General features: G+C 42.3%; 1 protein-coding gene across 1 annotated transcript in view; it reads right to left on the reverse strand.

Annotated features, from left to right (window-relative positions):
* The window catches only part of SLC9A2 (solute carrier family 9 member A2), a gene marked incomplete at its 3' end in the record, with an annotated part of 86,653 nt that extends 64,745 nt beyond the window's left edge, over nucleotides 1-21,908 (reverse strand). Inside the window, exon 1 of the mRNA XM_082356501.1 lies at nucleotides 21,376-21,908. Coding sequence (XP_082212627.1) covers nucleotides 21,376-21,664 — 289 coding nt within the window. The 5' untranslated portion in view covers nucleotides 21,665-21,908. The remainder of the gene's footprint in view (nucleotides 1-21,375) is intronic.
* Between the last annotated feature and the right edge of the window lie 4,935 nt (nucleotides 21,909-26,843).

Raw genomic sequence — 26,843 nt, forward strand, 5'->3', positions numbered from 1 at the left:
ATAAACAAAATGTGGTAAAACCATACAATGGAATCTGATGTGGCCATAAAAAGGATGGCATACTGTCACATGCTACTACAAGGATGAACCCTGAAAATGTGCTAAGTGAAAGACAGAGTCACAAAAAACCACATACTGTATGATTCCATTTATAGGAAATGTCCAGAATAGGCAAATTTACAAAGACAAGGTAGATTAGGGACTTCCTAGGGCTGGGGCAGGATGGGGAAATTGCCCAGGCATAGCTAAAATATACGGAATTTCTTTTGGGAGTGGTGAAAATATTCTAAATTTGATTGTAGTGATGGTTGCATGTCTGTGAATATACTGAAGACCGTCAGATTGTACATTTTAAATGGGTGAAATACATGCTATGTAAATTACATCTCCATACTACTATTCAAAAAAATCCATGGGTCAAAGAGGAAGTCTCAAGGGAAATCAAAAAATTGAACCGGATGAAAATGAAAATGCAATATATCAAAAGGTGGGACACAGCTAAAATAGCACTGAGAGAGAAATGGACAGCACTACCGCATTCATTAGACAAGAGGAAAAGTCTCAAATCAATAATCTAATCTTCCACTTCAGGAACCTAGAAAAAGAAGAGCAAAATAAACCCAAAAGAATCAGAAAGAAGGAAACTAAAGATAAGAGCAGATCTCAGTGAAATTGAAAACAGAAAAATAGAAAAAAATCAGTGACATAAAAAGCTGGATCTTCTCAAAGAGTGATTAAAATCGACAAACCTCCAGCAAGACTACCAAGAAAAGAGAAGACAAAAATTGTCAACATTGGGAATTTAAAAGGGTACCACTACAGAGCGGGAGGACATCAGAAGGATGGCAAAGGAATACTATGGAGAACTCTACACACACATATGACACCTTACATGAAATGGACCAATTCCCTAAAAAACACAAACAACCACAACTCACCCAAAATGAAGGAGATCAGTTGAACAGCCCCGTAAAATAAATTGAATTTGTAACTTAAAACTTATCAAAAGAAAAAAATCTCCTGATTCAGATGGTTTCACCAGTGAATTCTACAAAACACCACCAATTCTACACAATCTCTTCCAAAAAATAGAGGAGGAAAGATGTCCCAATTCATCTTATGAAGCTAGTATTACCCTGATATCAAAACCAAAGACAGGACAAAAAGGAAAGCCAGAGACCAATATCCTTTATGAGTATTGCAAACACTGTGTTTTAAAATAAGAAATATGTTTTTGGTCTTTGACCCTCAGTTCCTGGCACAGAGTTCCTAAAACCCTTGGTATTTCCTAAGTGTCTTTTGTTATGTTAATGAGGTCACTTTCGCAAAGTCCCTGGGGCCCCTTATCTTGTCTGCCCTATGGGCGAGGGGCTCCTTAAGGAAACAAAGTTTCACCTGAGAAATGAAGAGGAATAGGAATTGTCAAAGCCGAGAGGGGTGGAGGAGTCTTCCACGGCAGAGGGAACAAACAGCACATGCAAAACTCTCTGGAGTGGACATGACTGTGGTCCATAGGAGGTGCTGCCAGAAATCCAAGAGAGAGGGTGAGAACAACCAGTCCTGGCCTTGTCGTCCACAGCCTGGATTTACCCCGAATTAGTGGGAAGTAGTAACACCCGACATGGTCAAGGATATGAAGAAACAGGTACACTTTTCAATCAAGACATTGACGAAGTGTTTTGAGAGGACAGTGTTGGCCCACGGGGCTCTCTGCCCTCAGCAACACTGTGCCGAAGTCTTGAGAAGAGGTTTCTTGCACTAGAGCACTTGACCCTGCCTTTGATCTGGCTCCTTTCCGGGGATTTTACTCCACATCTACGGAGAGACACACAGGGAAAAGGTATGAGCTGCACGCATTCTCTGTGGAGGTTCCGATACCTGAACGCGAAAAATTGTGTGCCTCACCTTTTATCGCAGTCTCTCACTTTCCTACTTCCAACTTCTCTAGCTGTCTTCTTTAATCTTTAAGTTTGTTCTTCTGTTTCCCAATGGAATGCATGGCCAACTGGTTTCTATCTGATTACACTAAAGGTTTATGCTTTTATCACTGCTGGCAATTTGCACCTTTGTCTCAATCTTGTTAAGGTTGTAAGAACTACACTATAAAAGTTAAATCTTCTCTTTAACCAAACACAAAAGAACAAATATTGCATGATTCTACTTATATCAAATACCTAAAGCAGTCAAATTCATGGAGATAGAAAGTAGAATAGAGGTTACCTGGCACTGGGAGGAGGAGGGTGGGGACTGTTTAATGGGCAGAGTTTCTGCTTGAGATGATGCAAAAGTTCTGGAAATTGATAGTGGTGATGGTTGCACAACACTGTGAATGTACTTCATATTGCTGAATTGTACACTTAAAATGGTCAATTTTATGTTATATATATTTTACTACCATGGAAAAACTCTTCACTTTCATTTTTCACTTTCCTACTCATTTTTATCAAATAATTATGGCAAAGTAAAATGAAATATTGACAGAACTGCATAAACACTGCTAAACAAATAAGCATGAAAAGATGATGTCTGCTGATAGGCACTGTCACCATGCATATCACCCCAAATATTAACTCGTCGGCTGATCCCCAGCCTCTGAACTGGGCCTTTGAAAGACAACTGTAGGAGCAGTGATATAAAATGTGCAAAGTCTGAGCTGTTCAGAAATAAGAAGCAAAAAAGAATTTTTCTGCAATTCAAGGCGTAAAAAATGTAATTTTTACAAAAATGATCATAGTAAGACATCAAAAAGAGGGAAATGGGTAAGAAATTATAACATATTAACATGATATAACAATATCATGTAACAATATAACAATCTACTGCTGCACATATGTTTATTATATCAATATTTCCATGGGTTTATTCAAAATAATGGTCAGTGAACAAGGGCACAAGAAGAGTTACAATATTGTTTTAATTATATTTAAAACTGTTAAATTCACTGATTTTATTCATCGAAATATTTTAAAGGAAAGTGCTTACATGGGACCTGAGAATCTACTGAGACTCTAAGACCAGATATTCTTTTTTTTTTTAATTTTATTGCTGTATAGTTGATTTACAATGTTGTGTTGATTACTGCTGTATAGCAAAGTGATTCAGTTATACGTATACACATTCTTTTTCATATTCTTTTCCATTATGGTTTATCACAGGATATTGAATATAGTTCCCTGTGCTATAGGGATCTTGTTGTTTACCCATCCTTTATATACTAGTTTGCATCTGCTAACCCCAAACTCCCACTCCATCCCTCTCCACCCCTCCCCCTCAGCAACCACAAGTCTGTCCTCTATGTCTGTGAGTCTGTTTCTGTTTTTGCAGGTATGTTCGTTTGTGTCGTATTTTAGATTCCACATGTAAGTGACAGATATTCTTATTTAAATTGACAAAACAGAAGTTTTCTCAAGGGTAAGTAACACTTTCACTTAGGGTACGAATAACTGTCAGGATGACATTTGATTTACCCACAGCATTTACCTTTCACAGATGATGAAGCTGCTGTGTGATCCAACTAAACATCAGAGGCAACGTGAGAAGGACCCGCCGGCCTCCTAACAGCCATCCCAGCACTGTTTCCACGCCTGGGATCCTTATTCGAGGTGTAAAACATGAAAGCCTCTCACTTAGACATTCCATAACAGCCTTCCCATTTTTATCAATGGTAAGAGTATGTCACCATTTGTATTTACTTACTTCTCTTTTTGTAACATGATCCCACTCTGAGAATGGCACTTATTTTGATTATTATTAAGTGGACTATATAACACATTCCAGATGATCCTGAGTGCATAAGTGTCCCAAACAACAGACTGTGCTCCCTTCAGTATAACCAGGTATAAATCCTAGAAGCAAAATTTCAAATAACATGAAAAAGTCTGGACCAGAGGTTGCAAACTGGCAGGCCACGGGCCGTCATGGCCGGCAGGCCTATTTTGTTGTGTTCACCTGGTGTTTTTAAATATTGAGCTAATATGTGGAAACAGAGTTTGCACGTACAAATTCTCTTGTCTGGTTTATCTTGAAAAAATCAGCAGATTGGGCCCTCCGTCCCCCTCCTCCATACCAATGTGTGCAGGGGGGCAACCAGCTTTAGCCAAGACAAGGGTTGGTCCTCCAGCTCTCCTGCCTGCTTCCCCGACCCTGGGCCCGCTACAAGCATCTCACGGGACCTGCTCACGCACCGCTAGGCCCACTCCGTCTGCTACCTGTCTAGACCTCAAGTCCAAAAGCCAGTCTTCAGATGCTACTAGGACTGTAATGGAGACTGGAGGAGGGGCGGAACCTTCCATTCTATTTCTCCCCACTAGTCTTTTTAGACTTCCGACTTCAAGTCTCAGCCGTGGCAATGAGATCCCAGCTCAGGCACTGAGATTCCCTGAATTAAACATCTGGCTTCCCACCTCTTAAGCTGGTGAGTGAGGGGCCAGGGGCCTGCCTGTCCCTGCTGGGCTGGTTTCTGCCAATGGGCTGAGTTATCTGACACGTGCCGGCCAGCACGTGGAGGTGGTGACGTTCACTTCTGCAGGCGGACGTAACATCTGAGGGTACACTGCCGCTGGCCTGGGAGTTTCCTGTCCACTGGAGGCAGGTCAGATCCTGATCCAGTCCTGGAGCCAGGGCTGGGCACGGATTTGACTCACGCCCTGGTCTCATCACCACCTGCACTAAACCCATCCTTCAATCTCAGACTCATCATTTCTATTCCCGGGCCATCAGTCAGATGAGATCAATTCCCAGTATTATATATTCCTCTGTATAAGAAGTTGGGCGCCAAGAATTAGCCTGTATCTAACGAGCAGGAAAAGTATTTTTGCTGAGTAGACTCTGCAAACATCCATAGCTAGAAATTTCATATTTAGTTTTTAACTGGCAGCCTCATGACAGACTGAAAAGTTGTGTGTGTGTGTGTGCCTGTGTGGCGGTGTGCATAACACACGCAGACAAGGACACACACACACACACACACAGAGTCATCCATGTAGCCCTTTGGGTTCATGGTGCTTCATGTAAGATACTGTATCCAAAGCTGACGGAGAGTTTCCTGTCACAGAAGGACACATCTGCTGGGGCCAAAGGCAGAGGCAGCTGGAGATGCTGCTTTATATATATATATATATACATACATACATATATATATATATATACACACATACACACACACACACACACATATATATATATACACACATACATATGGGGGGGGAGACTATATCTCTCTGGATTTCAAGAAAAGTCACAAATCAAAAATATAACAAGCTATCCCTTCAAATGACAGAACTCTTTGGCCCCACCCATGGAGGTGTCTGGGAGGAACCAGGCTCTGAGCAGGACTAGGGTGGCTGGGAAGATGCTCCTGGCACTGGATCCCTCGGTCCACAGGGTCCTGGGGGCCAGCAGACAGGCCCAGGGGCCTCCCAGGCTTCTGCTGCCCCAATCAATCCAGGGTAGGCCAGTCACGAGCAAAGTTCTCCTGGCTGTTAAAGAGGCTGAAGCAGGGCGGCGAGCCCAGTGAACACATGGCAAAATAAACAACCCATTGATACAGCCCCCCATCTTGTGCCTCACGGAATTTCTAGAACCCTCCAATCTCTCTTTAAAATCTATTCCAATGAAAGGACAAGCACAGGCCCTGTTCACTAGAGGGCTATGTCCGTGGTCCACAAGGTCACTATTTGTCCAGGGATTTTCCAGGAGATTGACATGCAAGAGACCGGCTGGCTAACCGGCATCAATGTAAAGTATACGTATGATAATTATTTTGCATAACGATCTTGTAAAAAGCAAATCAATCTCTTCCTTTCCAAGATAAGAAACTGTGCTTGAAGTCTGAGGGACACCAGGGAAGAAACAGTAAATAAATAAACACACTGTACTCTTCTGTAATCATATTTCTCACGTCTTCCTTAGAGTTATTCATGGTTTTGAATTTTCTATTCAGTTGTTTACCACTAGCTGGTTTTCAAAAAACCAAAACCAGTTACGTACTTTACTGCCTTGGCTACTTCCTGCCAGACCATCTTGGATTACTCTGGTAATGGGTCATACTCTCCTTCCTGAAGCCACAGGAGCAAGGGGACAGGGGGATGGGTTCCAAGGATGTTCAGTTCTTGCTATCAGCACACTCAGATTCTAGGGCAGCCAACAGAGGAACGACGTGAGGTTTGTATCATATCAATTTTGCAAAATGTTCCGTGAGCACGGTGCAGCCGAGGTGGGGTACACATCCCGCACCATCCAGACAGACAGACATCCCGGCAAAGATCACCCCCAAAGCTCACCAAGGCAGCAACTCTGCCTCAGGAAATAACAATAACACTGGACAGTTGTCAAAGTATTTCTGCGTATATGACGCCTGGGCGTGAAATACGTGCCTCCTGACACGTATCTCATCCGGAGGAATAAAGTGATCTGGGGGAGTTTCTCACACAGCCAGGTGGGAAACAAGATCCTTGCTGGAAAAATGCTGAGCGCCAGCCCTGGCCACGATGAGCATTCTTATTTAGAAAAGTCTCCAGCTTGTGTTTCATGTGAATTGCAGCTCAGAACAGTCACAGAACTTGTTCTGCATCCGTCCGGACTGCAGGTTTAGATTGTACGACTATGAAGCGAATCCTGCAGCCGTCATTCGGTACTCAGCATCCTTAATTTTACTGGGTGTCATCTCCTTGTGCCTCTAGAACCCCATTTTTTTTCTTTTTTTTTTTTTTTCTTCATTTTCCATTTTAGTGACAGAAGGGGTTTGACCAAGAAAGGATTAGGTTTGGAAGAGATCGTTCGGAGGGTAAAAACTTTCCAGTGTATAGGCATTGTTCAGGGGGAATTACAGAATCCAGGGAGTAGTCAAGTTCTGGTGACTATTTCAGAACAGACCCTTTGCAGAGCCTGCTGGCAGCCGGGGGCGGGCAGGGAGGGAGGAAGCTCTGAGCTGAGGAGTGGTGATAAAACGGTAACCTAGATTCAAAATTCTCCGTGCGGGGCAACAGTTGAAAGCAATTTTTCTTTTATTGCCCCGGGTTAGACGTTAACTCCTGGGATTTGTCTTTCAGCCCATGCGCTGGTAAATGAGTTATGGCAATTGGGGTTTTACTGTTTGCCCACTGTCATCGTGAAGTGGTACAAGGCTATCCAGGGAACCTACCCCATCCACCCAAGCACCTTGTGCCAGAGTTTTATTTTCTGTTTGGTTTTCAGTCCTTGAAGAGCCTGCCTTCCAAACAAATTGACCACTTGCTTAAAATAAGCAGATCGAAGTATAGGAAAGGAACCCACAATTGCCGGTAATTGCTACCTGATTCCATTTTTCAATCAAGTGGTTGCTTGCACTCAACTCTAGTCAGCAGTGATTTACATGGTGGGGACCTATGGGCACACTGGGGCCTCGGGCTAAACTAAGAAAGTGCTCTATTTGGCAAACTTACACTCTTTTCCAAACGTCCTAGAATCATAACATTTTTGTCCACTTTGCTTCCTCCCTGGCTTCTGATTACCAGCTCAGCGGTCTTCATACACCCACGTGTCGTACCATTTGCCTTTCACTGCAAAGACCACCAGGGTTTCAAGGAACATCAGGATGTATGAATCTTAAGGATCGTTATGTAGATTCTTACGGCTCCACCTTCATCATACTTAGTATGCTTCATCAAGATAATAGTCAAACCTACTAACGCACTTAGTGGAAAAACGGAGGACCGCACTCCTGCCAATGATGCACATTTGTCCAAAGATTTAGGATCAGTAAGTAACAACTCCCCTGATGTCATGTGACTTCAAAACACAAAATTGAAAACAGCAAGACCAAATGAAAAGAAAAAAACATACAAACAAAAGAAAATCACTGCAGAGAGGAAAGTCGTTAAATACACACATTAAGCTATCAAATCAACCAATCCCTTTGGCAAAACCATTAGCACTTAAAAGCCGGGTTAAGGATGAGGCAAAATAAAATAAAGACTCCTGTGAGAAGCAACATTGATGCTAGATGTGAAACAACTGAAAATATAAAACAGTATTGAGAATGTAGACATGGTAAGTTTTACCACCCAGCGTCCCAAGCTCCACAGAGGTAGACAAACACAAAAGATACAACGTATCAATCCCGGAAACCAGTACAGGAGGAGGGAGGGACAGTGAGTACACAGCAGCTGATAAACAAACAACCACATGTCAGATAGTGATAAAAGCTCTGCAGAAACTCAGCCGGGACTACGGGGCACAGAGAGACTCGGGCTGGAGCTGTTGCAGGCTGGCATATATATTTTCTAATTCCCTTAAAAACGTGAGCTCAAGCTAGAGGCGGCATCTTCCTGGCCTTCCAGACAGTTCACCAGAGAAGGCACAAAGAATGATGTCCATTCTCCTAAGGAGACCAGCTGACACCAACAGTGTATCATTCCCAACCCTGCAGAAGGGAAACTTCAATCAGATAGGAAAGCGGGGGCTGCGATTTCTCATCATCCCTCCTCCTCACCATTCCAGTGTTTTGTTAGAGAAAATGTACAGTCAGCCAATATGTAATTCTGCTTTAGGATACTGGTGATAGGGAGGGTCGGTGGACAGTTTTAAAATAGCAATAATGACTTTGGGTAGCATTTGTTTGAAAACTCTTTCCCATCCAGATTCCTAAAGGAGCCCCGTTTGTACACAAAGGGACTTGGAAATCTACTGAAAAGCGCATTTCCCCTGCCTGTGTGTGAGTGGACATGTCTGGGGACCCCAATGACACTGAGTGGACTCAGCAGCTCGGGGGTGTCAGGATGAGGGTCTGGAAGACAGGCTGCCCCTGCAGAGGAGGGCTCACCTGACTCTGAGTCTTCAGTTTCAAGACAGGAACCTGGGATAAAATGAAGCATTTTCTTTTCCATTGCAAATTAGCTTACAAAAGCAGAATGATGATTTTTAAATGTATGCAACATCAGAAACCGAAATATGCATGATTCAGAGAGAAACCTTTGCATAACACCAACAGCAGGAGACAGGAGCATCTAGACAATCTGATGACTTGCTACAGAACCACTGGACAGGAGAGACTTTGGGGGGCATAATGCTCTGAGGCTTTGGAGAAGGAAGCAGGACATCTGTTCTCATCCAAGGGCTAACCAAATCTCCAAGGCCTGTAAGACAGCAAGTTTTCTAAGTGGATTAACTGTATCCTCCCAACAACCCTATCAGGAAGTGACCGTCATTATCCTACAGATTAAATAACTGAGGTTATAGAGGTTTATTAACTCACCCCCGGATCCACCGCTAGTAAGTGGGTGAGCTCAGATTTTTGGGCAACAGAGCCTAAGTCACCATTCCAAGCATGTGCAATAAACAGAGGTGCATGATAAGTGACCGAGTGAATTACCATACAAGCTAGTAGATTTCAGAGGGAAAGGGCACAGTATTAAGATATGTGCTAGGACAAGAAATGTAAACCATGAACACCATGGACAAACCAGGATGGATGGTAACCTTCGCTACCACCTGATTTAAGTGAGATGAAACAAAAAGTATCTTTAAACATTATTTAGTTATTTATTTATACAATGATTATTTATTGAGTACCTACTACGTGCCAGGCACTGTTCTAGACAGTGAGTCAAATAGATAAATTCCCTTCCTTCATGGAGCTTACATCCTAAAGTGTGCATATGTGTCTATGTGCACGTGTGTGTGCGCAATTCAGTACGTGTGTATGCGTGTGCAACAGTGAAACAGATTTAACATCTTTTCTCCTGTAAATCTGTTGAAATAGAACTTTGTCCTATTAAAATTTACATGGTAGCTCAAGTTATAATGGGTTGAACCTCTAACCTATGAATCCTTAATAGGTTAAAAATATATTTCAAAAGCATTAGAATTCTACATTCCCTAAGTTAGGGAGGTAGAGAAGGCTAGACCAAGATTCAGAAATTTTAGATGCACGTTCTAGCTCTGATATTACTTAGGAGTGAGGTTACTTTGCCTTCTCGTAGCGTTTTCTGTCCTACGTAGTGCAGAGTCACCGTGAGATCACACTCACCTTAACTTTGCAGTCACAACTTGCTTTCACGTATTATTTCAGTTGGTCCACACAATGACCCTACGAAGCAGGCAGGGTGTTATTTTTGTCCGACTTTACAGTGAAAATCTGAGACGGTCCAAACGACGTAACAAGGCTCCAGCAGGAAACTCAAGCGCAGGCCCCTGGGTCCAGGTTAAGGGCGAGGGAGACAAGGCACATCAAGGCGCTCCGGAGACCACGGATGGAGGTCTAGAACTTCATATTCGTCTCCATGGAAGGCAGGGTGACAGGGCGAGGCACAGCGGAGTGACCAAGTACACCTGCCACGGACCCACCCCTTCCACTTAACAGCTGTGACACCTAGGCTCTCTGAACCTGTTTCCTCATCTAATTTTTAAAACTGGGGGTCCTAATGGTGCCCGCCTCCCGGAGTTGCTGTGAGGATTAAATAAGACAATGGGTTTAACGCACCTGACCCAAATACCTGGCATGGAATAAGGCTCCATCCTTGTTAGCTATTGTTATTCTATGAAAGAAGCCACCATGGAGGGATTACCCAGCCTCACCCATCTCTACCCTCCATGCCGCAGTAGGAGACTGTGCTGGGGCGCATTGCACCGCTCAGGTTTCCCAGCCCGTGGGTCACAGGAAACAAGCTCAGGAATCGGGAGCAGCACAAATGGCAGTGGCAGAGTCACAGAAATACGGCAACGGGGTGTTTCACGGCCCTGTGCCTCCATAAGGGGCGTCCAGTGGTTAACAAAACCTTTAGGCTGCCTGAGAGGAGTTCCTCCAATGCAGGGTGGGCACGTGTACTCTGTTTCAGTTTCAGTCGAGACTGCTAAACGTAATGGTGAATTTGATTTTTCTGTCTTTCGACACGTGAGCCTTTGTATGCCAACACTAAGGAATGACATGAAATTCACCTTTAAAATACGACTTTGTCCTTGCTGGTTATCTGTTTCATATATAGTACTGTGTATCTGTGAACCCCAAACTCCTAATTTATCCCTCCCCCGATTTCCCCTTTGGTAACCATAAGTTTGTTTTCTATGTCTGTGGGTCTACTTATGTTTTGTATATAAGTTCATTTGTATCACTTTTTTTTAGATTCCACATATAAGCGATATCATATGGTATTTGCCTTTGTCCGGTTTACTTCACTTAGTATGATCATCTCTAGGTCCATTCATGTTGCTCCAAATGGCATTACTTCGTTCTTTTTCATGGCTGAGTAATAGTCCATTGTGTGTGTGTGTGTGTGTGTGTGTGTGTGTGTGTATACACACACATGTATACACATATATATGCGTATATATATATATATATGTATACACACATATATATGTGTATATATGAAGGAAGAGGGGGAGGGAGAGGAGGAGGAGGAGGAGTATATATATATCACATCTTCTTTATCCATCCCTCTGTTGATGGACATTTAGGTTGCTTCCATGTCTTGGCTATCGTAAATAGTGCTGCAATGAACACTGGGGTACATGTATATTTCTGAATTACAGTTTTCCCCGGATATATGCCCAGGAGTGGGATTGCAGGATCATATGGTAGCTCTATATTTAGTTTTTTAAGGAACCTCCACAGTGTTCTCCATAGTGGCTATACCAACTGTATAGCACAGAGAATTATACTCAATATTTTATAACAAGCTATAAGGGAAAAGAATCTGAAGAAGAATATATATATATATATATATATATACACACACATATATATGTGAATAACTGAGTCACTTTGCTGTACATCTGAAACTAACACAACATTGGAAATCAACTTGACTCCAGTTAAAAAATTAAATTAAAAGAAATTAAAACATATGATTTTGTCACAACCACAAAGAAGGCCTTCAGAGAGCTTCCTGTGCCCTCCCCTGGAACTACTGAAGAGGGAGAGGAATACACACATCTTCAAACAGGAATAAACTATACAAGTCAAGATGAAGAAAGCCCTTGGACAGTGATGAACAATGTGCAGGATTGTTGCAGGAAGTGCATCAATTATGATTCATTACATTGAAGAGATGTAACCGCAAGAGAGTAAACTATAACAGTGCGTGTCTTATTTAGCATGACAAGACACCCATGTTCACACAACACTTTAATGTAACGAACACATGTTTCTCTTGGCCTAAGTTTCTTTTGCTATAGAAGTAAAAGCTTAGCTGTAAATGTTTTCCTCCCCCACAGAGTATCTCATATTATCCCCATGGAAATATTAAACAGATGACGCAGATACAGATCCCTACTTCTACTAATTAAATGCAAGAACCAAGTAGGGAAGACTTGCCAGGATCACAAGGCAAAGTTAATGGCAGAAGTGGAACTGAACAGGGTCTTCCTACTTCTAATCTGGAGATATCTTTTCCAAAATGTAGGTCCAACACTTCTTCAACTGCTGAACTATTGCTCTTCTATCCAAGTATGGAAATATAGCAGATAAAACAAAGGCAGAATAATCAAATCCTTCATATTGAAAAACTAGGAAAGTGCATACTATTTTCACCTTACATTAAAGAGAACCCATTATGATAGTCCATAAGCAGGACATATCCATGGGCTTTAAATACTACATAGAAAGCACTTTTTTAAAAAGCACCATGTAAAATGTCACTGAGCAATCCAACAATGTGGACACAGAGCCTCCTCTCACTACAAACATATAATATTGATATCTAGCCACACTCAAAATAAAGGAAAATGAGTAGGAAGCCAGGAATAAGGAGAGTAATCAAAACAAGAGATGTCAGTAGGATTTCAAGCCACAGTGAACCAGGGGGATTCCAGACAAAATACCTGCCCTGTGTGCTAGGACCTGGCATTTGAATACCTACACGAGGACAAGAAATGTGACTTCACACCAGTAAGGGAAGGACTCACGCATAAATTCCTGAGTTCCAAGAGCTACTTCGTCCTAAATAAAAAAATAAATAGTAAAAGTTGCCTATAGCCAGGAAAAATGGAAGGAAACATGTCAACTTTTTATGGCCTTGGGCAGAGGGAAAATTCAGCTGTGAAGTATAAAATTCAAGGTCTACACCACCTTATAAGACATATAAGATCTATTTACCTTGAGTCATTTAGGAAAACCAAATTCTTGAGTCATATAGGAAAGCCAAACTGAGAACCAAGCTAAAATCAAGCTAACACTAAAAACCAATCACTGAAACCCTGGGTCCCAGCAAGAACACTCAAAACCATTCTGTAAGAACCTTTCGCAACATGAGGAAAACAGACCACTACCAAGTAAATATCCCCTACTGAAGCTAAATTCACAATAAAAGCTATAATCTATATAAGGAAGTAAATACCCAAAAGGGGAAAGTCAGTAAATGTGATAAACATAAGAATTAGCAACCCAACAGCTAAAAAGAACAATCTGAAAAAAACCTATTAAATGAATACAGTTTAAATAAATAAAACAATTAAAGAAGGAGTAAAAACTATCATTAAGTAATAGAATAGTATGAACAAAATGCAGATGAACTTGAAAAAGAACCAAAAGAGCACAAATGAATATATAATTAAAAGGAATAATCTAAGGAGTAGGTTAACTACAGATTAGAAACACACTGAGAGTAATGTGGTAGGCTGGAAAAAAAGATCTGATAAAAATCACCAAGAAGTAGAAAAAAAAGGAAAACAGATGAAAAACAGAAAACCATAGTTAAGAAACATGGAAGCGCAACAATTTCCAAACAGGAAAAATAAAATAAATCCATACTTAGACACATTGAGGAACCAGCAGAATATCTGAAATAACCAAGTGAAAAATCTTCACTACAAGCAGAGAGAAAAGTCAGGTTAACTCCAAAGGGCAATGAGAGTAACAACATAATTCTCCTTAGCAACCAAAGAGAACAGAAAGTAACGAAATAATACCTTCCAAATGATAAGTGATAATAATTCCAGCACCTATACTCTGTTATATAATATTCAAGAGAATACTCAAAATAAAGACATTTTCATACAAAGACCAAGAGAATTTATCATTCAAAGCCTCCCCTCCCAAAGTATCCACTAAATAACACATTTCAATAAAAAGAAAACAATCTGGACGAAAAGGGTAGAGAGAAGAAGTAACAATGAAGAAAAATCGGCAAGCACGTTTACAAATGTATGTAAACATTGCTTATAAAAATTAAAAACTAACTTGGAGGAAATTAAATACAAACCAGGTGTAAATTACAAGACAAAAAATCAGAATTCTGAAATTGGCAGATAGCAGGTAAAATTTTTTTTAAGTTTAAGTATTATTCATGAAGAGGATAAAACAATAGTAAAAATAGCAAATACTATGTTTACTATGTTCCAGAAAGTAATTTTAATCTTTTACTTATATTAACGAATTTAATTTTCACAACAGCCTAGGACATTGGTACTTTTATTATCCCCATTTTACCAACAGGGCAACTGAGCTCAGAATTTAAGTTATGCGCCAAAAATCATACAACTACAAAATATGTAGGAAAACGTACCTGGGATGTGAGCCAAGGCAGTCTGGCCTGGCTCCTGCTAAAGCAGGTAATCATATTAAAACTGAAGTGTAACCACAAAAGGAATAGAAACAGAATGTATGAAAATGTATAAAAAAATGAAGGAAAAATTTGACTAAGCCAAAATATGGCAAGAAAAGAAAACTGAAGACACAAAGTAAAAGCACAGTAAACAGAGAGCAAAGTCCAAATATATCATTATGCACAATATATGTAATTATATGTCTCCTTAAACTACAGATATTTGAAAATTTAAATTAAAGATAGAAAATCAGCTACAAGTGGTTTAATGAGATACAGCTAAAGGAGAATTATCCAGTTGATTTGATAGTTATGGTAAGGGAAAAGATATGTCTGGAAAATACAGATGTGAAAAACATAGATACAGAAAAAAATACATATGCAAAATGAAGTTTATTTTGAATAGCAGTAGGAATATAATAAAAAATAGACTCTGAGCCACAAGAAAATTATTTAAAATAGAGAAGTTAATATGTAACTTAAAAAGTAAAGGAAGAATTCACTCAGAAGATGTAACAATATTGAACTAGTATGTACCTAATAACATAGCATCAAAATATTGCTATATAAAGCAAAAAATGACAAAATTACAAACAGCAACTGACATCACAATCTTAGAGGTTGATTTTAATGTACCCCAGAACGTAAAAGATAAAGTAGCCCAAAAAATTAGTAACGCTATTAAAGATTTGAACACTATAATTTGAAATTTCATCTAGTCCTCTGCGGGTATGTATATATGTGTGTCTGTATATGTGCACATGTGCCGGTATAAAACTCTGCACACGATAAACAGAGAATACACAATCTTTTTAAAGCAAGCCTTGAAATGTATTTTTAAATGACCACCTATTAAGTCAGAGAGGACATCTCAATCAATATCAAAAATCAATCAGGTCTATATAACCAAAATGGACTAAAATATGAATAAAATAAAAAATAACCACACATCTCTATGTGTTTATTAACGAACTACTACAATTCGAAATAATTATCAGGCTACAATAAAAAAAATCTCAAGGAAGTTTAAAAATACTGAAAACTGAAGAGCGAAAACTCTATATATGAAATCTATGCAATGCAACTAAAATAGGATCACAAGGATATACTTCTAGCCTTAAATACATATATTGCCATTCCTCTAAGTTATACCCATTTGGGTCATGAGAATTCATATTTAAGAAGAGTTTCATTTAATATTCCTATTTCATCTCATAAGGCATTTATTTGACTTCATAAAGACCAAATTGGATTTTATAGACTTTAAATTGGTGGCTGATACATCACGTAGTCATCTTTTCAGTTTTATCACTAATATGTTGTGTTAAGTTCTCCTCAGAATACAGATGGTTGCATCATCTCCCTGAATTCTTTAGTCTTTGCCATGTTGTTTACTGTTATTATAATTTGCAATAAAGATAAATTTACATAACTTAGAGTATCATGAATATGTTTTGTTTGTAACATAGTCAAGTGTCAGTTTTTCATTGCTTTGAATTTAATGAGAACAAGTAAATAGTCATATTTTGAATAAATTTATTAAGGGAAAATGGCTTATTAGAAGTTATAACAACTAAAGTAAACTACTGAAATACCTTTGTCCAATTTAATAAGACTAATGTCATTTAGCCATGCCAAGTGTGGAGCTTATGAGTTCATAAAAATATTTATCATTGAAAATATTGAAAGCAATGTTAAATATGTTTTCAACTGTAAGTGTTTTTTCAGGGATTAATTACCCTTGTAAGGTGGGAGTCAACATATTGGAAAACAAGTAAATTCAATAATTAATGAGCTAAGCTTTCAATTCAACAATTTTTTAAAAAACACACGCAAATAAAGTAGGAGTAACTAAATAATAAAGTGCAGAAATTGATAAATTAGAAGCCAACCAGAATCTAATTCTTTGAAAAAGAAGCCAACCAGAAAAATTCATAGATAAACTTCTATGAATTTTGATCAAAGTAAAGAAAGATGAAAATAACAATAATAGGAATAATAAAGTAGAACTTAAATACGAAGTGGAGATTTTTAAAATCATAAAAAATAAATTTCTTCCCATAAATTTAAAAACACAAATGAAATAATGACTTTCTAGAAAAATAAAAATACAGATACCAAAACTGAACTAAGAGGACATAGATAAGTCAAACAGAACTATAAACTTTAAAGCAATTAAATCATTAGTGAAAATCTACCCATACACCAACCATCCAATTCACTTGGTTTTACAGTGAGTTTTTAAAACCCTACAAGGAACAAACAAGTTTACACAAAAGGTTCTCTGTATACCTCTTTAGGGCTTCAAGCTATATGAAAGAATTCTGTAAAAAATAAAGCATCTTATTAATAATAAATATTATTCTCATTCTTAAAGTTGATACAAAGAGTAATAGTTTTGGTAGAAAATCACCTGCTATTATTTTAAAAGGTACAAGAATATGTCTGTGGTAGAGTGCAGTGATAATTCTAGAAGGCACCTGAAACAGTCTCTTTAGAAAGAGACCCACTGAAGTCATCCTTTGGACAGAAAACAGGAAACGTATGGTTGGCCCAATAGGAAGGGTTGGAGGTTTTGAGACAGTAAGAAATTAGAAGTCTTCTTTGAGCTTTATTAGGAACACACACAGTCCATCAGGAGGACCTGGCTTTAGACGTACGTTCAAAGCGAGATGTGGTTCAAATAATAAGTGAAGACCATGAGCTTCATCCACTGACCAACCAGCCAGTAAATATGCTTCAGGAAAACAAAATATGACAAAAAGAAACAGATCAAAGGCAAGGATAGGTTTTTTCCAGAGATCAGGATCTCAGTAATCAGGCGGATATTAACCAAAGAAAGTCTGGTTTCTATTTTAAATTCAGGATAGTCTGGAGCCCAGAGGAGAAACCTTCATGGACCAAACTGCTTTGTCTTTCCCTTAAAATAATAATACAAGTTATTTACTTTCAAGACAACAGGATGAAGAGAAGTGGAAAATGCTGCATCCTAAGCCCAAGTTCAAGGGCAAAGGAAGTGAAAAGGGCAGGTGAGAGCTCACACCTGGAAGAGGCAAACAGGCCAGCTTCCCAAGACTGCAAGATAAATGAGGGGGTGTCTGGGGAACCACTGAGGACACAGAAGGGGGCTTTGTTACTTTAAACAGCAGGGGACCCACTGCTTTGTCCCAGCACCCTGAACAGAGGGAGAATGCATGCCCAAGTTTACCCAGTTTAGGACAAATCCCACTGACCCACGTCATGGGCAAGGAAATCAGAGGACACAATCTTAGAACACTCTAGGAAACTTTTCTCTTCTTCATTCTTTGGCTACCTATTATTCCGAGCTGTAGAACTCCATCCCTGTATACAGGATTTACCAAGCAAAGTAAGTATTTATAACTGTTTTGAAAATCAACGGTTCATTCAAAATATAAACACTCAAAATGAAAGAACAATAAGAGTTCACATGCATGAGGATCTAAGTGAAAAACAAATTGGGAGATGTTTCTTGCCAAAATTTTTTTAAAAAACTTTTCAAAGGTGGACTGAATTTGCTATGTTCTTTTATTTATTTAACCTACTTCACACACACATACACATCACCATCATCATCATTTTAGGAAACTTTCTTTTCTACAGAACTTTCTTTCTGACCAAACAATTAGAAAGTCAAGTATCCCTGATAATCAAGTAAAACAATGAAAAGCTGAATCATTCAATACTCTGCCAAAAATGCATATTCTCACTTCTGACTGTAGTTATTTCTAAGTTTATATTGTGCAGCAATCTCGAAAACGATTCTGAATTCACCCTCGGGCATGATTTCAACCTCCTACAAATGCTATTAGGAGCCTCCATTGGGGGCAATCTGTGATCCCTGTTAAGCTTAATCACTAGCAATGTTTCTCTACGTTCTCTGGGGCAGGTAAGCTCAGGGACATTAGGTACACAGCATAAAAGTGCCCCAAATAGAAACCATGGCATTTTGCATGTGTTAACACTCCTGTTACCCCATAGCCTCACGTCCCCCTGCGCTGCTCAATTCATCACCCTACCCAAATGTGAGCCAATTAAGTCATATGAGTCCTGCCAAAGCAATAGTTTTTCCAGTGTAAGAGTTAAAATAGAATGTGAATGGCCAGACCACAGTTTAATGGGCTGTAAAAGTGCCCTTGGTACCAGCACAGTCTTCTCCAAAGCCAAAGAGAAAGTTTAGGGCCTAGGGGAGGTAGAGGGGGGATCCCTGGGCATTTCCCAGCTCCTCTAGGAACAGAGAAGCAACAGGAGGACAGGGCTGGAATATATCAAGGCAGCACCTAGAAAAGACCCTCAAGCACTAGCTTTTGGTACTGGAAGCCTACACTTATTTCTCTGAGAACCGTAGCCTTCACCCCACCACGGCGGTCTCCACTCCACTCAGACCGTTCTGGCTGGGAGATACGAACATCTGTCTGTTTCCGTCTCGGCGCCACCTCAGGTGCAGGGAGGAAAGAGGAAACAGTAGTCAGAGAAGCTCCACTTTTGGTACAGGCAAAGAGACAGGCAGGACAGCAAGTGCCAGGGAACAGAAACACATCTGGATGAGAAAACTGCCCACAGGCAGGTAAATACACCTATGAGCTCACACAAGCAAGAACGCCTTCTAATAAAATACCATACAATTAACATGATAACGTCACATAAGATGAATAGATTGTGATAGAAACAAGCAAGTGTAAAAAGGCAGTGCTCAGAATAAGAACGCTTGGAAAAGGCAGAGCCTAAAACAGAAGCAGGAAAATGCAAGAGGCAGCCCCGTCCAGGGGAAAAGGAACCGTAGTGCCAGAAAACTGCCGGAGTAAAGCCCTGCTACTCTTCCACCACTCCTGATGGTGACAATATTCAGTGCTCACTGCAGGCCCAGCACTGCCCTAAGAAGGGTATACATATCTCTTCTCATTTAACCCTGACACCAAACAAGCCTCCAGGGTAGACAGGAAGATGAGACATCGAGCAGAGCTGGCTGGAATTCTGGCTCACCATCCGGCAGCAAGGTAACCTCCCCAGCTCTCAGTTTCCTCGTATCTGAAACGCGGTCATCATACCTGTCCCGGGGTGGATGTGAAAATTAGAGATAATGAATTTAAGTGACTACTAGTGACTGTTATTAGTGTGATTGATCAGATTAAAATAATCAAGAGTGAGGAACAGAAGAAAGCGCTATAATTGAATAGAAATGGCAACAGAGAAGCAGTCATGGAAACAGGGCATGAAAGCACCCCTTCAGTGACAGAGGCTCAGAGAGAGAAAGAGTAGACAGAGTCTGCGCTTGGCTCCGCACTTTGTGCGTCTGTGGGCAACTCGGGCAAACTCTCTGAGTTTCAGTTTCCACCTCCCCCGAGTGGGTATTAATATCTGCCCTTCCTACTTGGCAGGGCTGCTGTGAGGACCGCATGAGATGGCACCTGCGTTTACTATGACAGGCAACGAGTTTATGCAAATGTGCATAAGACAGGGACATCCTTTCCCCCTTATTTCATTTCCCAGGAGAAATTAAAACACTCAACCAGTAGAGCCATGTCAAAACCAGGCAATTACAGGTTGCAAAGCCTTTAAATAGCCCATGCCTCCTTTGGTCACCATTAACAGAATCTAGTTAACTTAATCTGACATCGAAGGTTTGTTTTGGGCTTACTTCCTGCACCCTGCACTTTTGTATAAACCATCCCTGCTTTGCGCTTCCCTCTCAATTTAGGCCTTTGCTTATTCCTCTCTGGAATGTTGTTCCATTTCATCTCCAATTGACCATCTTCTGCTCATCCTTGAAAACCTAGTTTAAACGCATCCTTGGCATGAGGAAGTGCTTCCCTTCTCCCTACACTGCATATCATCTTTTCTGAATGTCTTATCCCACCTAGCACTTTCCTGGATTATGAGTGCTGTGGTGTATGCCATCTCTCCCACCAACCTCTAGGCTTGGGGATGCAGCCATGTTTCTTTTCATCCTTTATGGAGACCTTAGAGCATGGGACCTCTCAAGGAGCAGATGTATAAAACAGACGCAATAATGCATAAATTCTGTCTATCTGATAACTTTTTGGAATCATTACAACAACAGTAGTTGCCGTATTTTAAATTAAAAAGTATTTAAAATATAAAGTACAAATAACGTAAAGCTCCACGATCCTAACAAAAGTTTATGTGGGGTGAAAATAAATGAAGATGAGAAGATCCATTCGGAGGCTCCTGCTTTCCAAAGGAGACTAAAATGTAGTTTGGAAACGTGGGTTAATTATTCTTAAACATGCATCTGGCTTCACTGGCCTCAGTCACCACGAAAATGCTTCCTGGAGAGTGACAGCCTCAGCCCAGAGAAAGGGAGGAGACAGGGCGTCGCCGTCGTGCTGCAGGCACTCAGGTGTCCCTGGTCCCCTTCCAGCCACCTCACTAGTCAGGTGCACGGCAGGGTCTGCGTCCCTGCCAAGGCACGTCTCTCTCCCAAGCATCCAGGGCTTTCACCGTTCTAGCCTGGGTGCTGCTGGCGCCCCTCTCCCAGTAGGTGAGACCCATGAACTTCAGCCCACTGTCCTCCTTCCTCAGTAAAGAGATCTCAGCTTTAGCAGAAGCCTCTCACACTCGGCGTTCCAGGCAGAGCAAGCCGCAAATCGCTAAGTATGTACGGGTTAAAACTCCGGGGCTATTTCCAGGCCAAGGTCCACTCAAGAGCCAAAGCATGAAACTGCCCCTCCCGCGGTCCCTTTCGGCCAGATGAAGCTGCTCTGTCGTCCCTGCCCTGGTGCACTGGGAGGCGACCACGACCCAGAGGTCAACTCGCCGAACCGGGCACCCTCCCGGCCTTGGTCCCCGCCGCACCCCGCGGGTCCAGCTCGCTCACCGATCTTGGCCAGGGAGGCCAGCAGGATCCACAGGGTGATCTCGAAGGGGATCTGCACGTGGGGGTAATCCAGGGTGAACACCGGCAGTCGGCTCTCCTCGAACGGCGTCGTGCCCGGAGCCACCACGCTCGCGGGGCTGGGCGAGCTGAAGCTGGTGCCCATGGCCCGCGGCGCGTCCAGCAGGGTCTCGGCCAGGGCGCCCGCCGGCCCCGCCACCTGCAGGAGCAGCGGTAGCAGCAGCGGCGGCGGCGGCGTCCGCCGGCTCCGCCGGGTACCCGCCGGCTCCATGGGCTCGGCTCCCCCCGCCGCCGTCGTCCCCGAGCTCGGCCCTCGGCGCGCTCAGCGCATCGCCCCGGAGCGGGCAGCGCCGCCCGCCGGGCCCGGCACGGAGCGGACAGCGAGAGCCGCCGCCGCGGGGCCGGAGGTCTGCCGCGCACCGGCCGGCTCCCTGCCGCGAGCGGGCGCGCACGCGACGCGAGGCCACGGCGCGGAGCCTCGGCGCCCTCAGCCGCCCTCCGCCGCCAGCCGCCGGCCCATGTCCCGTCCGCCGCCCGCCGCGGCCCGCGGGCGGGGGCGGGGCGGGGCGGGCGCGGCGCCGGGGCCGCGGGGCGGGAGGACGGGCCCGGGGCGGGCGCGCGACGCACCGGCCGAGCCCGCGGGCTACGCGGGGCCCGGAGCCGCGGGGGCGGCGGCCGCGCTCGCCTGGGGCCCAGGCCGCGCGCCGAGACCCGCCAGCCTCGGAGCCGGCGAGCTCTGGGCGGAGGGGCCGCGCGGTGGCCGGAGCTGTCCCCGCCCCGGAGGCCGCGGCGGGAGTCCATCCAGGGAAGGGGCCGTCGCGACCCAGGCGGCGCGCGCAGGGGACCCGGGGCGCGGGGCCGGGAGGAGACGCCGGCCCAGCCCGCGCCCCGCAGAGCTCCGTGCCCCGTAGGGAAGGTTCAGAAAAGCCTCCTATCGTTCCCCTTCCTGGACTTCATCAGGTCGCGCATAGGGCACGCTCTCGGGGCGCTGACGCTCCCCGTGCAGAACTCCGGTTCCCACGCTCCCATCGAAGCCCTTTCTTTTCTTTTCCACCGTGTACGGGTGTCACTCATCGGACCCCTGTCGCTTCCACTTTTCTCCTCCCTGCCCCCGTCACGAAAAAGAAAAACATCCTCTCTGTTTTCAGGCTTCGAGGTGTCCATGTCCGCGAGCAGCAGAACCACCATTATTTCGTGGAAAGCCCGTGATTTGCCGAGCTCGAGCTCGGATTGACCGGCTCCGCTAATTACAGGACGGGCTGTGGTCAGGGCAGGGGAGGGGAGGAAACGTGGTCCTTCTGCACCCGAAAGAGCCTCGTCCGCCAGCGCAGCCCGTCCTCCTGGTTCGCGCAAGGCGTCTTAGACCTGCCTGCAATCTGCTGTCCCAGCATCTTTATCACCAGGAACTGAAGGGACCCTAAAAGCTGACCAGTTGTCCCTCAATTAACTGAAACCATTTTCCCTTCGATATTTAGGAAATAAAATCCTTCTCTTTTCTCATTTTTTGAAATGTGTCCAAACATGGCTCCTGCTATTAAACACCCTGCAGTTCAACATTCAAAGCAGATTTTCTTTTCAAAGTTCTAACACAGGAAATCCGTGAAATGTCAGCAGAAGGTACAAGAAAAATAATAATAATAATAATAATAATCCTCCACCTAAACAGAACCATATAAGGAACAGCCACCTTCGGACCTTGAAAGTAATGCAGAGACAAGGCCAGGATAAAAATGGGAGGGTTCTAGGAGCTGGCACAGAACACTTCACTTAACACTTTATAAAAGCATAACTGTTTCAAAAGTGCAACAGAACAGAATGTAAGGATGTTCTGTCCTCTTAAAAAAAAAAAAATCATGGAGCCCTGCAAAAATCTGCCTCCTCTTCTCTATTGGAAATTTTCTGGAAATCTGCTGGAAATTTGTATTAAAGGGTGAGTGTCACATTCCTTGTAAGGAAGGAGCAGCAAATGACAACTGCTTTAAAAAAAAAAATGTGTATCTCTACATGGGAAGCTCTATGCAAGGTTTGCTTGTATTTTTCTTGTTGTTGTTGTTGTTGTTAATCATAAAAGCCAAAGAGATAGACATTCTTGTACCCATTTTATAAGTGAAGAATTATAGATGCAGAAAGGTTTGAAAACCATCAAACAAGCAAACAGACTTACCCAAGTTTACAAATCAAATAAGGGTCCAAAAGGAATTCAAGCCCAGGCCTGTCCATATAACACTCATTCCATCCCACCCTCCACCCTGTGACTATTAGCCCCAAAACAGCAAGTCAGTTTCTCAGGTGCCTTCAAATAGAATAGTGGAGACTATTTTAGGAATTATCTGCAAAAGCCATAGCAGAATAAAGTCTTATTTCCAGTAAGTGACTCAGGCCAGTTCTACACATTGAGTGAAATAATGGTAGGGCAAGGGCACATTCAGACAATAATTTCTAGAAGTTTGAGTCACATAATACTTTTAAGAATAATTGTGCCTCAGAACCAGGAAAATGAATGACAAATCTACGTTTCTGGGACCTTCCTGCCCATGGTAGCTGTAGTGACTACAGACTCCAGTATCACTTTAACTTTATGAATCTAGGCTAGTGTAGTTAAAGGTTATCAACCTTTTCTTACACTTGGAAAAATGCTCTTTTATTTATTCTTATCCATGGAAGATGAACAACTTGGTTTAAAAAACACTTCTTTCATTTCTCCCCTAAAGCAAATAAGAAAGAGTTAAATTGCACCCGCTTGCTGACAAGGACTTGGCTGAGCCATTTCTTCAAAGGGCCCCATGACTGGAGCTCAGCCCCTGAAAGTGATACCACCACCCATTACTGTACCCATGGAATGAATGAAGGCAAGATCCTGTCTCTACTAAGTTAAAATCTTTAGTGGCTTCCTAAGTGGCAGTGGTCCCCCTCCACCACTGCGTGGCGCCAGCACCCTCTCCACGGGTCAGCGGCTCCCAGAGCCTCCAGCCCTGTGTGTGAGCTTGATCAGGAGACCAGAGACAGGGAAAGCCTCCATTGTCAGGTACTAGTATAATATAATAGTCAGGAGAGCACCTAGCGACAGTTAGAACTGATATTTCACACTATTTATTCCTTACAGATTTTTATAATATTCATACCTTAACTCCCCCTTCTTTGAAATCTGCATTGTACAACCATGAACCCTTAGTTTCATAATAATATTTCAATTCAAAAATCTTTGCCTGTAAAAAGTTGCCGCCTGTAGTACTGTTGATGATTTTTTTTGGTTATATTTGAGGTCTTAACGTCTGAACTAGCTTCCTTTTTTTTTTTTTTAAGACTTAGTTCTCAGCAAAAAGCTGGAGCCCTCTTCTTAGAAAGCAGCCCTATCAAGGATCATGCAGTGGTATTTTATTGGTTTTTATTGGTGGTTTTTATTGCTGTTCGTGGAATTAAATGCTTTTCTCTCTTTCGTTTTAGCCAGAGGTATTTGTTTCATTTCAGCAGAGAAATGTTTTACTATCTGAAAAGCTACTTTCTGCAAATTCAAGGTTATAAATGAGTGGTACTTTTAATATCAAAATCTCCTAGTCTATTTAAGATGAGATTCTGTTTTCAGATATTCAACCAGGAAGTTTTTCAGAGCCTCAGTTTTCCTCCACAAAATGAGAGACTTGGAATAGGAAACTTTCTTTCCTTATAAAAGACTTTACAGATCTACAATTTGAATGCAACACATCTGTGTGAAGAGGGCACACACCTACATCCTTCCTCACCCTCCTCAGGCACCTCGATGTCACCTGTGGGAGGAGAGACGCCCTGTCCTTTAAGCTTTGCCACGTTGTGTCTGAACTCTGATGTGCAATGCAGTCAGAAAGCAAAAAGACAACCCATGGGACCGTCTGAGTAGTATCCCACTCCTCCACCTGAGGCACACTCATTCATCAATTCAGCAGATATTTGTAGAGTCCCTAGAGTTGCTGGACACCTGCAACTAAAAGTCTCTTGGTACCTTTGGAAGCCCAATAAGTAAGAGTGCTTCAGGGGATTATGGAGGAGGAAACATAATTTTCCCTCTACCCTGCTGAGTGTTTAGCTGAGACCCCTAAAGGTTAACAAGGGAAAAACAAACAGAAGTTTATTAACATGTGTATCTCATGTATACGTGAGAGATATCCAGGGAGAAATGATCTCTCTCCAGGGTGAGATTCAGGATGAAACACCATCTTTGTAGGGAAAGGGAAGTGGGGATGCAGCCTTTTAGAGGAGAATAAATTATTTTTAGGAAAATATGAATGGGCCCTTAGAAGAAGAGATGGGAGATATGACAGTTGGTGGCACAGTTTGTCTGATGTCAGCTTCTAGTCTCCTCTCCTGTGACCAATCTTTCCTGGTTGAGGAAATGTCCAGGGAGAAGATTTATGACAGTTGAGTTCCTTTTAGAGGATCTGTCCTTGGGCAGGGAAGGGACGTTCAGAGAAAGCTTCTCCCTGCACTGGCTGTTCTTCAAGTGATTGCGGCTCAAAATAATCAATATACCAAAGTGGCAGATTTGGGGGCGGCATATTCTGCTACCCTTCAGGATCATGGCAAAGATGTTTCTAGAAACAGGAGTTGGAGATGAGGAATATCTTTGCAAATGTATATTTTGTTTAGTGTTCTAGAATTTAAGCAATGTCTACCATAGTGGAAACAGACAGAGATATGACCAAACCCAAACCTGGAAAAGAAGGAGCAGAGTTTAAAACACTGATCTTCATCTAAGCATCTCCGTCCATTTCCCACTCCCTTGAATCATGAGTAATTCCTTAAAGCTTTCTGAGTTTCCATTTATCTGTCCAAAGGTCGCTGTCAAAAAGCATGCTTGTGCAGATTTTATTTAATGAGGTCACTCTGAGAAAATCTCATCAGCTGCCTCCAGTGTAAACTGTGGTCCAGACTGTTCACAGCGGACTGTTTCTGGGGTTTCCTAGTACTTTCCCAATGGGGAGGAGCAAAATCTAATGTATATACTTCTGAATCTCTGGGCTTTGTACAGTCCTTCAGCACCTACTGTTTTATGATCAGCCTTAAAACCTGAAAACAGCTTAAAGAGACAACATCAGTTTAAAGCTTAGTGTGCTTCATTATTCCATGCCTATCTTTGACCTGTGTTTTCAATCCATCCATCCATTCATTTATCTCTTCAAACAACCAAACATCAAGTATTTATTTAACTTTTTGAGAACCTACTATGTGCTAGGTATTCATTCCTGCGGGAGATACAGAGACGGACCACATGAATCTTACCCTTGAGAACTACACAGCATGGTAGAAAAGGTAGAATAATAGCAATGGCTACATTTACTGAGCACACACAACGAGATGGACTCTTTTTCAAACACTGTATCATTCATCTCATTAAGTATTCATAATACTTAAGTATTCATAATACCTTACAGTATAGATATTATTAGTACAGCCCATTTCACAAATGTGTAAATTAA

Source organism: Balaenoptera borealis (assembly GCF_965194805.1).
Source record: "Balaenoptera borealis genome assembly, chromosome: 15".
Taxonomy (NCBI): Eukaryota; Metazoa; Chordata; class Mammalia; order Artiodactyla; family Balaenopteridae; genus Balaenoptera; species Balaenoptera borealis.